At 34.2% G+C, this 18,383-nt stretch overlaps 1 protein-coding gene across 2 annotated transcripts in view; it reads left to right on the forward strand.

Annotated features, from left to right (window-relative positions):
• Positions 1–18,148, forward strand: part of LOC107039338 — a 45,845-nt gene extending 27,697 nt beyond the window's left edge. The window contains exons 2-5 of one of the 2 annotated variants that reach the window (XM_015258903.2): positions 8,133–8,278; positions 8,582–8,740; positions 12,275–12,448; positions 16,149–18,148. In XM_015258903.2, coding sequence (XP_015114389.1) covers positions 8,140–8,278; positions 8,582–8,740; positions 12,275–12,448; positions 16,149–16,183 — 507 coding nt within the window. In that variant the 5' untranslated portion in view covers positions 8,133–8,139 and the 3' untranslated portion in view covers positions 16,184–18,148. The remainder of the gene's footprint in view (positions 1–8,132; positions 8,279–8,581; positions 8,741–12,274; positions 12,449–16,148) is intronic. The other variant, XM_015258904.2, reaches the window with a different exon arrangement.
• Positions 18,149–18,383: the final 235 nt, after the last annotated feature.

The following is an 18,383-nucleotide window of genomic DNA, read 5'->3' on the forward strand; positions in this document are numbered from 1 at the left end:
TAAACCCAGTCAGTATTATCTAAATTAAATTTCGCAAAATATTGATATTTTTTCAAACATTTCCCTCTTATAAATGAATAATAATACTTGTTTGCAAACCGGTGGATTATTTTTTATGAAGTGTCAAAAAAATTCTTTATTTTTTCACATCTAATGAAAGAAAATTCAGATTTTAATCTTTGATTACAATAGAAATGTTGATTTTCACATAAGACACTGGGTTAAATCCTGATTTATAAACATTTCTTCTTTAAAAAACCAAAACGATAATTAAATTCAGAAAAAAAAAGAATTCCGAATCTAATCGAGTTTTCTGCAATTTTTTTGCAGTTTTCAATAATCTTTGAATTTACCGTAAGGGTAGAGCCACATTAAGTATAATATAAGGCTCAGGCATTAAGTGTCAGAATGTAAGGGTCAAAAAGTGGAAGTTAAAAAATGAGGGTCAGAATATTAGGATCGAAACATTAGGGTCAAAATATAAAAGTAAAAAAGTGGATGTCAGGCAATAAGTATCTAAATATAAGTCATATATTATGCTTGATTCCCCCTTTTTTTAGCCCTTATATGACCCTCATTGCCTGACATCCACTTTTTTTACTTTTATTATCTGACCCTAATTTTTTTATCCTAATATTCTGACCCTCATTCCTTCACCTTTACATTCAGGCTCTCAGTTTTTGACTCTAATATTCCGACCTTCATTTTTTAACCTCCACTTTAGGACCCTTATATTCTCACACTTCGTGTCTGACCCTTATATTACACATGAGAGCGCTTGGTACAACCCGGGCTGATACGAAATAATCATCCTCGAATTGAAACACCCATCCCCCATTCGAGTATAAAATATACTTGAATTAAGTATATTTTATTCTTGAATCAGACTTATGCATATACTTCATTCTGATAGAAAATATACTCAATTCAAGTATATTTCAGTAGCGAAGTGGTCAAACGGTTTAAGTCGATTTTAGCTATTAGCCAGTTTTCAATGAATATCTCGAAATCTAAGGGAGATAGCAAAATTTTTCTCATAACCTTTTTAGTAGCCCCCAATTCGCTCTACAAAAAAAGGTTATTATAAAAATTTCGCTATCTGCCTTAAATTCTGAAATATTTCAGAAAAACTCAACTCAAGACTCAATTGACTTAAACCGTTTGACCACTTCGCTGCTGATTTCTTTCCATGCTCCTCAAAAGTGAATAGAAATCAGGAAAATTCAAGTATATGAAGAGGAGAAAGAACTAGAGTAAATACTTCTGACTTTTTTAAATGTTTATGACTTATTCAATTGTTGATGAAATGTAATGTTTCTTTCAATGGAAGAGAGCAATTTATCCCCTTCGTGATTGCTTGAAAACAAGTTGTTAAGTTGAACGAAGTACTTGGATATCCTTAAAGTATTTTTTATTTAATTACATTTCGCTCGACAGTTACCTTCCGGACGTTCGGACAGGAAAATTTGTTGAGATTTTCTGGATAATTCTTCCTCACTTTCTCCATCCCTGCAAACAACAGCTCCTAAACATTTTTATTTTCCTCTCAATGAAGTTTCCAGGAAAAAACTTGAGAAACAGTTTCTTCATCTGATTAGTAGAGAAAATTACGAAGAGAGGATTAGTTTGATTTTACAAAATCAGATTTTTAATTAACGAAATTATATTTCTCGGAGGCAGCATCAGGAAGTTATCGGGTAGCTCGACGCCATCAAAAAGCCAGCGAAATTTCCGGTCTCAACCAGTATCGGAAAGCCTTCGTTCGTCCATTAGTTCTCAAGAAGACCGATGAAACTTTTTTCCTCGATACTTGTATACGAGGAAAAAAATCGGAGAAATAACTCGAGTAAGCCCGAAGGTTACTTCTCTTGTGTTTCAGGAGAATTTTTCTGGCTCTCCCATGGCTTACTCCGGAGTACTTTTTCACCTACTTATTTCGATATTGAAAGATTTATCGGGGGGACTACGAGAAGTATTATGTTGTCATATGTCCCGATAGAACAAACAACTTGTTCCTTTATTCCACGATTTCACCCACGCAAACTCTGAAAACTCTGAGTTGTAGTCGTTTTCTCAGAACACCCCATTAAGTTAATTCAATGGGTTCTCTTTTGCATAATTCACCATAATTAAAAGTAAACAAGTCAATGGAAGAGTCGATGCACCTCATTGCGATTCTCGATGCTGAGGTATCTTAGTGTAATGTTCAGGAAACAAAAATTGAAAGGCATTTGAATACATTAAAAGACGGGGAAAAAAATTTCTAAAGTTTCCAGAAGAAATCCCAGAAAATTTTTTTCTCCATGAATGAATTGAGAATTTCTCCATGAATGATTTAAGTTTTCTGTTATTTCAAGAAAATTTCTACTGAAAATCAGAAGAAATGAACTAATATCTCGATTTTTGCAAAAGCTAGAGCGATTATAAAGTTTTTTTTATGAAAAAACAGAAAAACAAGAATATCTCGAAAACTTTGTATGAATGGGTAGATGTTTTGATTGATTTAGATAGAAGGTATCGAAACCAATATTTAAAAAAAAAAGTTAAATCGGTTTAGTTTTGAAGATATTACATATAAAAGATTTTTCGAAAAAGTCAAATATCTCCGAAACTACTAATGCGATTGAACCCATCTTCAATACGAACCGAGCGACTATCTATAGTCACTCCTCAATCGGGCGTCTCAGTGATTTTCAGAATGGGATGATTTTCTGTGATTTCTTGAATGATTTCTGCGATTTCTCAATAAGCATTAGAAATCATGATTTTTTTATTGTTCGTAATTTCTACACTGTTAGAAAAAAATGAAATTTCATGGACATTTTTTTTATCGTTTAAAGTGCTCAACTCTGAATTGAATTATTTACACTGCTGCTTATTACACCAATATTGGGTGTACCCCTCGCCTATAACAGTTATTGGTTTAGCATATTTCATAGCATTCTAATTTTTCGTCCTTCCAGCATAATAACATTTTTTTTAAAATATAATTCTACACTTTTAAATCACATTCTTTAAGAAAATTACATATCTGCTCTACATATTTATAGTCTGTTGCCTCCGCAAATTTTTTTGCGGCGAAGGGGGGGGGCAGTTCTTTGCTCTCAGCTTTTCGTTTAATTTCATTCTCTGCTGGTGGTACTTCGGGCACTTCCATAGTATATGGTCGAAATCTTGTGATTCTGCACCACATGGACAACTGGGATCGTTGATGATACCTATTCTATACAAGGAGGCTCCAAGGTGATAGTGATTTGCTCTAATACGGTTGACAGTAACAATGCTCTCTCTAGAGAGCTTGCAATCTTTATACCATGGACTTGAAGACTTCTTGTAATACATATTGAAGTAGCCTACACCTTTCGGTTTTTTTTCTGCACACACGCTGGTGACGTAATCACATTCCCTGTTCGAAGGTATTCTTCTCTTTTAAATGAGCTTCTGTAGTCGGTGTGATGGATACGATATTTATTTTGGTACTCATTAGTTGCATTACCAGCCACTCTGTCGACTCTCTCATTGCCTTCAATGCCTCGGTGGGACGGAATCCACAAAAATTTAATTTCTGTATGATTTTGACTATTTTTGATAATTTTGATACAGTTTTCTCTAATGTCCGTTATATAGGGGTTTGATTTCACTGTTAATCGTGGATAGTTGACTACTAATTTTCAGGGTGGTGACACTGAATGCGATTTAGAGGGAAAAATCATGCAGTTTCAGGTTTCAGAGTAAATTCAGTAAAATTTCAGAATTTTAAGCGGCATAAAGACGTGAATTCCTTAATTTATTTGAATTTATTTGAATCACATTGAATTTTCAGTGAAACCTAATATTTCATGATTTTTTCCTCTCTAAATTGCATTCAGTGTCACTGTCTTCAAAATTCAAGAATATATTTACCGGAATTTTCTGGTTTTCGATTCATTTTCAGGGAAAATGGAACTGAAATTTACAGTTCTCTTTGATTTTTCTACGAAATTCTGAATTTTCAATGACAAAATTCCATGAAATTGCAGTGGTAAAAATTCGATAAAAATTTCTGATGATTTCTTGATTTCAATAAATCACTCGAAAAATCATGATTTCGTGGCCAACGTGGGGCCTCTGTTGATAATTGCATATGGGTAAGATTCGAGGAACCAAACAGTTTGAAGGGCCTTATGGATGTGATAGTAAGAATTAAATGACATATACATAAGGTCACGAGGGTCAAACGGGATCGCATGAGTGAGTTCGAATTAACAATTCGGGTTGTACTCTCATCGATGATTGCTAATTATTTATGAAATCACCTGGTTTCTTTATAATTTCTACTGATTCCAATAATTTCTAGAAATCATTAGAAAATACTACCGGAAATGGAAATCACTTGATTTCCAGCAACTTCTTCCTTGATTTCCAATCGAGTGACGAACAACCTCACACTGACCCCACAGTGACGAAAAATACTATTTTTCTGTATTGCCTCCCACGATTCCTCGTCCGGGAACTGGTATTGCCTACTTCCCAACCTCGGAAACTTGAAAGTCACTATAAAATAATCTTGTCCCGGGCTGTTCTGATGGGGTTTTCGGCTCGTGTGGTTGGCCAGTCCTCGCCTTCGGCTCAGACGCCAACGCCACAGCAGCAAAAACCCCATTACAACAGCCCGGGAAAATACAATTTCTCCATGCAGAGAATAATGCTTGTATTTGCACCTATTTAAAAGAAAAATCGTCTACAATTTCATTCCAAAACTGCTCATTCCCCAGGTAATCACGATAATTAACAAAGTTTTCACATCTAACCCGACTCGTCTCACCACTTCACCAGTGGATTTTTGTTCCCTTTAAAAGATAATTAACGTCACAGGAGGTCGCGACATTTTAATCCCGTGTTGGCGTTCTTAGTACATAATAATTACCCTCGTTCCGTAATGACAACTATTCGACACTGAATCGACGTTGAAAAATCGAATTACTCGCTAATGAATATTCCAGGTTTAAAAAGCTCCATAAAAAGCTCCCCCTTTTTACCGAGAAGAGATACCAAAGAAAATGAACGGGCGAAGAAAAAGTGGCTCCCCTAAAGGGGAGATTGAGACTGTGGAAAGAAATGAAACGTTCACTACTTACTATACTACTACGGCTGTTGTTGATCGCCGAGCGAGATATCCGCGTCTTCTGTTTCTGGTGTTTCGCGTAAGCAAAATAAAAACAACATTGAATTACCGATTAGGGACAACGCAGTTCTCGGAAGTTTGTAAGAAAGATTCTGATGAAAAAACTCGAACGGGGAGATCATTAAATGCGATACGCGAACAGCTTTAGAAGAGTAACTATTTCGTGGATGAACGGAGACTTCAAATGATGGAGTAAACGAGATATCGCAATGAGAAATTGTTTCATTTCTTCGTCCATAAATAAGAGGAATATTCTCATCATCTGCACAAATGTAAACTATTTATTGAGAGCAAAGGGAACAACAACGAATGAAAATTCTGCTTCATGGACAACAGGGATAGCCAGATCCATCAATTACCGTTGAATTATTAAGTAGTCAATCAGTTAATATAACTTTTAAATTTCAATTATTGAAGTAATTATCAATTTAAATATCCAAAATTTTGAATTATTCATTGATCAGTAATCGAGGTAGGAAGATTGAGGATTATTTGGATAATCGGAAATCCCTTACAAGAAATTAATATTGTCGAATTAATGGAAAATTTATAGTTCCATATTTTTAATATTTAATTTATCAGCAATTTAGGTTACCAATTATTTTACTATTTTTAAATTTCTATTAGTATATTTAAATCTTGATCTATATAAGCTGGAAAATCCTGTTAATATTAAAGAAACTAATATTCATGGCCATCCCTGCTGGACAATTTGGTAATAATTTTCAAAGAAGCGGTATTGAATTGAATTGAGGGAGTTGAAAATTATTAAATTTCAAATTTCAATGAATAATATTTATAATTCATGAGAGTTTTGGATGAAAACATGAATATTCAATAGCAAATTATAATAAATTTTCAATTAATTAAAAACTCAAGAATCTATTTATCTGCATTTCCCTGATTCCTATTAATTTTCATTGAATAATTGAACCAAAGTTGATAGTTTTCATTGATTTTTTCATCAAATTATGAATTTTCAGTGACGAAATTCCTTGAAATTTCAATTCCAGAAAATCAGTTCTCCCTCCATGAAAACTTTACAAACAGAAACATGATTCCGTTAAGGAGACTGCAAAGAGTCACAAAGATACCAATCATTTACGTTTTTTTTTTTCAATTGGAAAGCAATGGCTTTGCAACAAATTGATTCGTTTCAACTATCTAAGGATTAAATCAATTAAAATTCGATGCAAATATTATTTCCACTGCAATTCTATACAGAAAATGATTAAAAAGTGGAGAAAACTCTAATAGATCTGGTCACATGTCTAATAGGAGAGCCCTTAGGGAGGGGGGCATAAGCCGGTTCCAAAAAAATAAATAAAATACATGGCGCAATTTTTTTTGGCTTAACACAAATATTTGAATATGGAATAATATGGAATTTAGCGACTCTCTCAGTCTGGATTCTTTAATATTTCCAATTTCAACGATAAAATTTCATACTCTGTAAAAAATTTATGATCAACAGTACTACTCTCCATAATTTTTTTACAGAGCTCAAGACCTATTTTACAAGGTAAAAACTAGATCAATTGCAAACAAAATTATTTTAGCCAAATATTCATTTACTTGAGACAAGCATTTATTTTTTCAACATCGTAATTCTCCAATCGAGTCATTCCCAGGCGAGCCTGCTGAGCTTTCAATTATGACAATCATATTTTTCTAGAGGATAACTATGTTGCACATGACCGTGGATCAGGGATGGCCATCAATATTAAATTTCATCAATAATAGAGTCATTTGCGACTTACATTGATAAAGGTTTAATTGTTCTCATCAAAATATAAAAATAGTATGACATTAATAATTTAAATTTGCGATTGATGATGAATTAATTATTTCATAATATGGGACTGCGTATTCCATTAAGTAAATAACTGTAATTTGTTAAAAGGGATTACCAATTGAGCAGATAATCGGCAATCTTCCTACCTAAATTATTAATTAATAGGAATCAGATCGAAAGTCAACACTTTGTATGTAATATGTAAATACCAGGCTGAAGGCCCTCGGGTGATGGCCAGTCACAAGCTTCTTGTGACAAATTACGTTAAAAATAAATAAAAATAAGAATCAGAATTTGAACATTTAAATGGATGATTACTAAAATAATTAAAAATTTAAGAATGATGTTAACTAAATGACAGTTTCAAAATTTAACGGTAATTATAATTTCTGAATATGGCTTTCCCTGCCTTGGATGAACTCCTTCAATGATTATTCAGTTTTCCTAAATTTCTTATTTTCTAGAGGGAAGAATTTCGATCAATTTTTCAATGTTTATAATTATTGAGGAAATTCACTCCAGGTCATAACCAATATAATCGTCTTCTAGAGCGATATAATTGTCATAATTGAAACCTAATAAAAATTACTCGGTAATGACTCGACTGGAGAAATACGGTATTGAAAGAATAAAAACTTCTCTCAAGTAAATGGATATTTGGCAAACATTTTTTTTCTCAGTGCAGCAAATCTGGAAAATGAATTTCCCACTGAAATCATCACCTTCGTAAACCCCGAAATAACTTCAGCGAAATATTCAACAATGTGCAGTAATTTTCCCCAATTTTCCACCTGAAACCCGAATGAATTAATCCCCCAGCTGAATTTCTTTTCTCCAAGATTCCCCGCATAAGCCGGAAATTCCAAGTCGATCGATATTTCATCAGCTCTGGTTGCCCCGACCGTTTTTTAATGCCCCGACGAAGACGATTCTCGGTTCTTTCGTGCGCTATAGAGAGAAATGTCTTTCCACCATCTGCACAAGTGTATATAACCCGAGTATAATTTAGCCGCCTCTGCACTTCCCTATTTATCAACGACGCGTCTGCTTCACGATTGAAACTGAGACGAAACAAGAAAAAAAAAAAATATATATATATAAAGATAAACAGGGGAGCTAGAGAGGGAATGAATGCACTTTTATCAATTACAAGCTTTATTCTTCTTATTTCAGGTAGAAAATGAAGCTCTGGTGGAGTCTGATACTTGTGGTTGGAGTTGCCCTGTCGATGACAGCAATTACACGAGCTGAATCGGATCTCTGGGAGGAGGATGACAAGGAGGTACTCGTACGTACTGTTCGGGGCACTAAGGAGCGCAGTAAGTATAAAGCAGATTGGAAAATAAGACAGAATAAGACCGAAAAACAAGAGAATAGAAAAAAATACAAGATAAAAAGAGTCGAGTGGAGGAAAAAGAAATGCTCATCCACTTTTATCTTTTGTTTCACATTTTGCAATTAAACATTATTGAGGTGCATGACCCTGGAAAGCGAGCTTTTTGACTCTACAAATTTTTCTTTGTCCTTCTCATTGTACTGGAAGAGAGGAAGTAAAGAAATAAGAGAGAGAGAGAGAGAGAGAGAGAGAGAGAGAGAGAAAAAAAAATGATGATTGTTTGCAGCATCCGGGGGCAGCAACGCCGCACTCTGCAGATACGTCAAGGGTCAATGGTCCGAGTGTGATCCAAAGACTAATATGAGAACGCGTACACTTAATTTGAAAAAGGGCGACAATAAAACTTGCGAGCAGACCAAGACTATTCAGAAGAAGTGCAAGAAAGGTAGACATTTCTTTTAATATGAATGTTTTCGTTGTTGTTGTTGTTGTTGCTGTTGTTGTGATGCAGACATTTTATGAGGAATCTGGAAGTCGCTTTTTACGATGAAGATGGGTACAATGCACGGAGAAAAAAATTCAATAAAAATTACCAGAAAAAAATGTAAAAATCACGTTTCGAAACGTAATCTGCGAGCGAAGTAAAATTCAATAAAAAGTGTGAGTCGGAGCTAAAATTGTACAAATCGCCACGTAAATTCTACGATTTGTCCCGTAAAAATTAATCACCCGTCTGATGAATCACCACTGTAGGAACAACAGTCGTTCCGTAATTTTTCCCCAACGATTGAGAAATTTTACGGAACGTAATGTAGAAATAACTCACCAGCTTCATAACAATTGTTGAACGTTCAAGAATTTTTTATTTTGGAGGCACAAGAAGTCGGCAAGTTTCTGTAAGATTTTACTTCTTCGGGAAAAATTACGTGAAAATTTCGTAATTTGTTCGGTAATGAACCTGAGAATTCACTGAGCGTTTCAGATTTCTTCTCTTCATTGCGGTACGTGAACTGCTCCGTAATTTTTTCTGAATATTTATCTCCGTGTGGCGAAGTGGTTGAACGGATGAACTGACTGAGCTTCTAACTGAATGTCTGTGTACGCGGAGCGAAAAATACATGAATATCCCGTGCGAATTCAAAAATTGTTTTGCTAGCCACTATACTCAGAGAACGAGACAAGTATTTTGACGAAAGGAAAATTGAAATTGGTGCAGTAGGTTTGAGATATTGAGGAAAAACGAAATTTAAACAAGTTGTTGTATCTCAGGAACTTCTGGACCGATCGGGCTGAAACAATGCGCCAAAGTTGAGCTCGATCGTAACTACAATAAGGCAAAATTTGAGATTTTTATCTAGAAATTTCATTGTATTCATGTTGATTTTTCTAAAAACTCATCAGAAAAGAACTCAAATGGTCACTTACACACAGACATGACCCTAAAAACATCATTTCTTCACGTTTCATAACATTCTAGACCATTTGCAAACAAAATTAGAAAATCGAAAAATTAGTCAAATACAAAGCTTTCTTTCGAAGGCAAAAACAAGTGAGAAATTGCTCTTGTATTGCATAGGGGAGGGTAGGGCAAAATAGACCCCTGGGGGAAACGGACCACTGACAGAAAATTGTTAATTTTTGTTTTTCTTTCTTTCCTTCAAATCAGGAATACTGAATGTGTTGAATTAAAAGTGAGTTTCTTGGATCGCAACCGTCACAGGGGTTTTATAGACTAGAAGTGTCGTTGAACCGCAATTTGATCAGATTTTCTAATCACCTAAAACCCCAAATGAATTGAATTTTTTTTTGACTTGTTTAAAAACTTTGTCGTTCATCTCTTTGCGTAGCCGTGGGACGAAACAGGGGTCACTTAAAAAATTTGCATGGTCCACCGAATAATTCGAATGTGACACTCTAATTTTTGAAGAGCTTATGCTACTTTTCCGTGAGATTCCCCCAAAAAATCGAGTACCGCATTCGAATTTTTTCGTGACCATGGTGTGATCCCGTGGGTTGATCACACTAATTTTTGCTAGAATTTGCCCTCTCTGTACCATCCCACAATCTAGAAACGATTGCGAAATTTTGGGAGAGATTTTTTTGCAGCCCACATTTATCTGTAACATAAATGCACCACCTTCCTTAATGCCCCAAACAGAAAAAAACTGAACCAGAATGAAATTGACTTGACGACTTTACTACTGAATAGATAGAGATATCCATAATGAGTTGAATTTGCAGATTCTTTCACCGATGTCTTTGAAAGAGGAGATTCAAAGAGATTAATCAAGAGATCTTCATTGCAGTAATTTTCTCTGAGTGCAGAAAGGTCTTCTACATTTTTTTGTGCAATGCTTCATTCCCAGAGGGAATCAAGATGTTCGGAAGATTGTTCATGCCAATTCCTATTAACTATTCCTGTTAATTTCCTTGATAATTAGCGCTTTGTGGTGCGACAACATGTGGACGATAAAAAATAATTCCTCGATATTTTGTCGATCATTGAATGATCCTCTTCCGAGATGTCTGGCATAGGATCTGCATGAAATTCATGTTCTTATCTCAATCTCATTCTACTAATTCGCTACAAATATGCCTTAAAATCAATCTCGAGTCAATGGTTTCCTCATTTCAGTCGTGAAGTGATGAAATGAGATAAGTTGAAAACTTATTCAAAGCAAGTGAGTTTGCTTTGAAGCGAAGTGATTTGAGGGAATTTATCAGGAAAGTTGTATCTTTGGAATCTCAAAGACTGCAGGTTCCCGTAACAGCTTCACTTCTAGGACACTTGTTAATGATCTGAACGTGAACATTGAACCCCCCCCCCCTTTATTGTCGCCTTAGGGACGACGGCTTCTGTTACCCCTTAAGGGTTGAAAAAAGCCCAGGGCCCCTAATTTTTTAACTATACTTTTTTTTCAAAATTTTTGAAAAAATGTGTCCAATAATAATTCCGAATTAGTTTTTGAAAATTCGACTCCTACACAGTTAATTTCGTTTTCTTTAATATAAAAATTTGCGCTATTCATGTAAAATAGGCAGAAAAATAATCCCTAAAATATTTTAAATATATTCTTGATTCCTCCAGAAATATTTTTCGGACTATTTTACATGAATGGTGCATTTTTTTATTAAAAAGAAAGAAATTCGCTGTGCAGAACTTGCATTTGAAAAAACTAATTCGTAATCGTTATTACACACATTTTTCCAACAATTGTGAAAAATAAAAACCTCTGTAGCTTCAAATTTACGTAGAATCCGAAATATGTGTTACTGTCCGATATGTATGGGGTGAATAGACTATGAGTTGAATACACTATGTGTTGAATTGATGTGTTATTTTCAATTTGCATACATGGACAGAAATATTCAATAAAAATTACGCATCTTTTCCGTAATTCCGGAGCGAAATGTGGTTGTAGAAAATTTTACGGAACTGTCACACAATTTTTCCAGAGCGTTCCGTAATTTTTATCTGAATCTCCTGTAAGAAATTACGATACCGTCACTTGAATTTTCTGAGTCGATTCCGTAATCGGTGAGCGAATTGTGAGTGCCGTAATTTTTACTGAACCTTTCTCTCCGTGTAGTGGAAAATAGTCTCCTGTCACCTTCAAATGATCCAATTTTCTACTCAACCAAGTCCGGAATTGGAATTTAATTGATTCAGTCGACCTGCTTCAAACAAGCAGATATCAAAATAAAGCCTAGAACTACTTGAATCATTTCTTTTCTCAAGTCCTAAATAGTGAAAACAAATTGAATTTTAACAATGAAATCCATAACAGTTTTTGCAATTCATGAGCGATTAAGAATATTTTTTATTATTAAAACAGTCTCATCGATTTAAAATAAAAAGTTTTTCTATCATTCAATCTCATATGACGACCAAAAACAAACAATTACAACCGATCAATTTCTAGTGATTGAACATTCATAACAAAATTATAATAAATCAATTTTTTGTTTTCGTTAACATGCGTGGCGGCAAGCGCAGCATGCAGATACGAGAAAGGCCCATTGAGCAGTTGTGTGAACCAGTCGATGACACGAGTGGACAGTCTGAAGCCAAATAGCGATCCATCATGTGAGCCAACGCGTCGCGTCACAAAGAGATGTAAACCGGAGACCAACACAAAAAAATCGGCGAAAGGTAATTAAAACCAATGATGCGTGATTATCTCTTGCACTACTAGAAATCAACTGCAGTTAATGCCATCGGATTCATTAGAATTGGAAATGGGATTGTCTATTGTTTCCAGAATCATGATGAAAATTTAAAAAATTGAGTTATTTCATGTTCGACAAACGTAGAAGTTTCAATGATGACTTGAATTTTTAATTGTCTCATTGTTAGAATTAAGCTTCGAACTGAATTTAACCCTAGTCACCGTACGCGACCCTGCGACTTTGTCCCGTCTATGGGGATTCCCCTCGTGTTATTGAAGCGCCAGCGTTGCCGAATTCACTCTACACTGCTCGGGCGCGTTTGACGAGTATCCGACAACGCCGCGTAGCGAGCGATTTCATTTAACGAGGGAGAGAATGAATCATCTGTTGGAAATCATTTCAGTAGCGAAGTGGTTATAGTAAAACGGTTTAAGTCGACTTATCTCCCAGTTAAGTTTTTGAAAAATATTTCCGAATCTAAGCGACATAGCGAAATTTTCGTAATTATATTTGTTGTAGTTCTCAATCGGGTCTACAAAAAAGGTTATGATAAAAATTTTCCGAGATATTCATTGAAAACTGGTCAATTGTCAAAATTAACTTGTTCTGTTTTACCACTTCGATTTGCTGTCTTCATGAATTTCGGGAATTGTATTTTTTTTTAACTGTTATAATTTTTTAGACACTTCAAAGTCAAATTTTTTTGAATTTTTCCGGTTAGTTAGTCAATGGCAATTAAGGAAAAACGATGCGCTGCGACGCATCCCTCATAATTATAGTGACCAATCTCGGATTAATTTTGATTGATTTTTACTTGATTAAGAATTAGGGGACGGTAGGACAAAATGGGCCGGGCGGGCAAAACGGACCACAATGCAAAATCGACCCCTGCCGTAAAAATATTTTTTATTGAAAAAATTCATTCGTCCGATTCGCACACCCCCGTTTACATTGAGGTATTACAAACAATGAATTTGGGAGAAAGAATATAGGTCAAATTGTGAAAGTTTTTGAACACCAAGAATCTTCTGTGGATTTGTAGGTTTCTGTGAACAGAATTTTTTTTTCCAGTTAATTAATAACGAGAAATTTCAGTGATAATTTACCGTCGTCCGCTTAAGGTATCTATGTCTCCCTGACTTCTTATCCTCAATAAATGAAATCATGCCACGGAAAAAAAAATTGAATTCCTTTCAGTGCCTCCCTTACTGCTAAACTCTTCCATTTGACTGGCAGAGTCATTCAAGAATTACAAATTGAAAAGACGAATGCATATTTTTTCAACTAGATAACAGTTCGACTAATGACATTCAGTCTAGTAACATTCCAAATAGCATCATTAAACAAATGCCTCATCACCAAATAATATCATCAGAAAATTAATTTCTGAATATACCCTGAAACCATGAAACAATCAAGCTACTGGGTATCATTAACAGAGATGCGCATTGAGATAATGAATTGAATTGAGTTTATCTATCAGATTGCAACATTTATGAAAAATTTAGTCAAGTTATTGGAAATTGACAATCGAATTAAATTATTGGACTGATTTAATTGAATTATTCTACCTTTTATCATTGAGCGTTGTTAATTGCTCTAGCTATTCATTGAGTTATTGATTGCAGCAATAATTGTATTTATTGTGTTGTATCGTTTATTAATTGGATTATTTAGATTCACATAATGAATCAGTTTTTTTAAATTAAAATGCACCATTTATTCGAAATTAAATCAAATTTGCAATTTGACATGTGACACAGTAGTTAAAATCACAAAAGGGGAAATTATAGCTGAAGGGGTTACAAAAACATTCATATTTTATAGTTTTTTTCTTCCGGCTGAGATCTGAAAAAAATGTGCAAAAATTCTCAATAATGCATCATACTCCGACAATTCTCCCATGAATTTTCCAATTTATTTTCATTACTTTAACTTTTCACACAAAATACCTTAAGGAATGACAGAAGACCAACATTTCCTCGAAATTTTCAAACAAATTTCCTGCTCAAAGTTATTAGTATTTTTTTAACCCAAAGCACATTGACCTTTATCATCGCCTCCTGGAGATTAATGTGCTTTGATTTGTAAAAACATCGATAACTTTGGGCAGGAAATTGGTTGGAAAATTTTGAAAATTGGCCGCATTCTGTTACTTCTTAAGGATGTTCTACACCCTTTCTGCCAAAATTCACGTTTTTTTAATTTTTCTGGCAAACTTATGATGGAATTGACGTGAAAAAATATAACGTTTTTGCGTTTTGTCATTATTTAATGACTGACGAAATTTTAAGGTGGTGCGAACATTTTCCTGCGTTTTCTCTAAACTTTTAAAAAGAATCACAAAACTGTAGAAAAAACGCATGAAAATTATCGCACCACTACGCAACTTCGTGAGCCATTAAAGAATGACAAACCACAAAATCGTTATATTTTTTCACGTCACTCCCATCGATAATTTGCCAGAAAAATGAAAACAACGTCAATTTTGGCTAAAAGGGTGTCGAACATCCTTAAATGAAATTGAACATTATGCGACATTGCGGGAAACTCGCTAAACGCGCCCGGACAGTGTAGAGTGAATTCGGCAACCCTGGAGCCAAAATAACGCGGCGGTGAATCCCCGCGGGGTGACTAAGTCGCAGGGTCGCGCACAGTGACCAGACCACCGTTAATGGAATTTAGTTTTTCTTTTCATACTGTACTAATGTTGCGTATTAGTACAGTATGAAAAGTTGTTCAGTAACACCGCGAAATTTCCCATTCATTGTTAAAATTGTTTCTCGTGTAGCCCTGAAATTCGCATTTATTGAAGGTCCCGGTATCGTACACTGAGAGCAAAACGACAAAATTCTCACTCAAGTCTTACTTGTGCCAAAAAACTAGTTTTTTGAAAATTATCAAAAAAGGATTTTTTTGTGCCAAACACGCAGAGAGTGCGTCGGAATGAAAAATTTTTGTCGCAAAAATGGATTTAGTAGTTCAAAAAAAATTGCATTCTCTGTACACACAACAAATGTCATTTCTAGCACTACTCCTTCGTTATTCGATACTCCCATACGTATTTTGCTCCCGATAAATCTTTGTTTTATGCGAAACAAGCGATAGTAGTTGTTCATTTCAGCTGTCTAATAATCATAGACAAGAAATGAATCCTTAAATGAAACAATAATAATGATATGACAGCAATATTCTAATTTAGGGATAAAATATTTGTTGATAAGTTTTCCTCTATATGAGATATTTTCATTCTGAAAAGGCACCGTCTGGTGTGAATTATCCGCCTCTTGAGCCAAATATTTCGTTACTGTCGAAAGCAGAACAATTATTCATGTTTGAGACTTTCAAATTCGAACCAAACAAATTCTTTTTTGGCAATTTTCAACTAGCGATTTTGTTGGTCCAAACAAGACTTGTTTGACAACGTGTTTGTTTTTTTCTCAGTGTAGAGTATCATCATCATCACAAGAGACTGAAATTTGCATACTCAATCAAACTGACTGACTCTTCCGAGGAGAAACTATTAAAATTTCACAAAAACTCCTAGTTGTTGACTATTCCAGTAATCTCTACTTAGAATTACGAAGAATATTTTCCTTCACTACAGCTGAATTCCCCTTCTCCCTGCTGAAGGAGTCTTGCATAATTTCCATAGACCACTCACTAAGAAAAAATTCTTCCAGCTGAGCGAGGAAACAAGAAGAGCGCAAAGCAGTAAAGAGTGAATCAACAACCAAATAAGCACCTCCCTGGCAATTGAACGTTCAACACAAACGGATCCTTGTCTCCTCGGTGCAAAAAAATTAATAATAATTTAAACAATAAAAAAAAACAATCAGTTAATTTTCCGATGATGAAATAAAAAAAAACTATCAGATAAAAGATAATTCAGCGTCCGTGTGATTGTACAATAAATTCGTATGTTATCGTTTTAGCTGAAGCAATAAAACAAAATGAATGAAAACTTGTGAACTGAGTCACAAATTTCCTTGGAGGCTTCATCAAGTCTGATTTTAAAAAAATAGTAAAGACATTGCTTCCATATTTTTCCCCTCGGCTAATCAACTTTTTGCAATTGTTGGTGGTTTACAAGATGTTAAACATTTAATGATGATGACAAGATGTTTACATTTAATCACTCCAAAGAGCAGAATAAAATAGTGAAGAATAAAATTGTCTAAATCTGTGTAAATCTCTTGAAATTAAACAAAAATACAAAAAAATAAACAGTATGTACTCGTAATCGTTCATTGTTTGAAAAGTATTAGAAAAAACACTAGTAAGAACCAGGCGAACTACAACGATTTCAACTGTGACGAGTCCATTTTATCTAATATTAAATGAATAACCGTAATGAATAATAAATATGTGTGAGGGACTCGTCGACTGTTAATTTACACTTGACTATAAATTTTCACTATTTATAAATTCCGTGAAGCATTCAGAGCTATCGTGGGACCACACCTCCCACGATGCATCAGCAATGAGCACAAAAATCAAACAAGAAAAATTAAAAAGAGGAAATAATAATCAATATTTCATCAAAATCTAAAAATTGGATTCATCCAATTTTTTATTATAAAATAGTTGAACCTTAAAATCAAATATTTACACATTTTCCCATTGAATTATTCCGAGAATTCAAAAAATTGTACGCCAGGATCCGTTGGATTTGAATATATCAAAATACGAAAAATCAAATTTTTCAGAATGTGAGAAAACAAGATGTCAACAAAATCAAAAGAAAACAAAATAGATAAAATTGTGGCGCGTACTCCGGGCTCTCTACACCGCTCGGCATCATATACACCATATCATCGTAAGATAAATAATGATAAATAAAAAATACCTAGGACTATCATTTTAGAAATGAGGTAAAATAAGATAGAATTTATCTATTCTGTGGAGCCCTTATCCCCCTTTTCAATCATTGTTTGAAGTCTCCCAAAGTTGGATAGATATCGCTGACCTCTTAGAGATCCCAACGACCGATAAAAAGCGTAAACGAACGAAAATCTCAAAAAATATTAACGATTAAAAAAAACGTAAACTCTCGATGTTTAAAACTTGCATTGTAACATAGCGGAAATAGCGGAAAAAAACTACACTTATGCTATATGATTAACTGTTCATTTTAATACTCTTTGTTCTCGAATAAGTAGCAGAGAAGAGATAAATAGAATACCCGTAGCAACTTCCTCACAACTTTTTGACTAATCCAATTATTGGGGAGAAAAATAAATTCTCGAAAAAATTTTAGAATTGTTAGATATGTATTTCCATTATCCTCTGTCCTCCCCATACTCTGAATATACTATTCGTCAGTTATTCGAATTTTCACGTGTAAACTTTTATAATCAACTGAAAGAGAAATGAAAAAGTTAATAATTGAAATTAATGGCCGAAAAGTTGAAATTTTTTTTCAACTAATGATAAGTAACTCTGTTCGAGATAGAAATTTTCAAATTTTCGGTCTGAAATTCTCATACGGTAATGGTGCTCTGCATAAATCAAAGAAAATCGAGGTAATTGAATTGGTTAAAAGGGTGATAAATAAATGATGAAGTTAAATGCACAATTATTGACCGGAATTATCGCCAATCGAGGGATTGCTGTACCGAATGAGATGGTAATGCACACGACTATGAGAATTGTAATAATTAAATACTGATTAACTCGTTAATTTGGGAGTTTTTTGATTCCCTGGATATCTGCAAGTATGAAGATGAAGTCAAATATTCTTTCTATCAGAAAATTATGTTTTCATGGTAATGCATTGAAGTAATGTTTCAAGGAATTCGTCAGACATTTATTATTGTAATGAATTAACAACTGGAATAAGAAAAGTGTAATCAAGAGAAATACACATGTAACAAAATAAACAAAAATGCAATGTTGTCAATAAAATTAAAATTAAT

This window comes from Diachasma alloeum, unplaced genomic scaffold (genome assembly GCF_001412515.2).
Source record: "Diachasma alloeum isolate Michigan unplaced genomic scaffold, Dall2.0 Dall_scaffold_00296, whole genome shotgun sequence".
Taxonomy (NCBI): Eukaryota; Metazoa; Arthropoda; class Insecta; order Hymenoptera; family Braconidae; genus Diachasma; species Diachasma alloeum.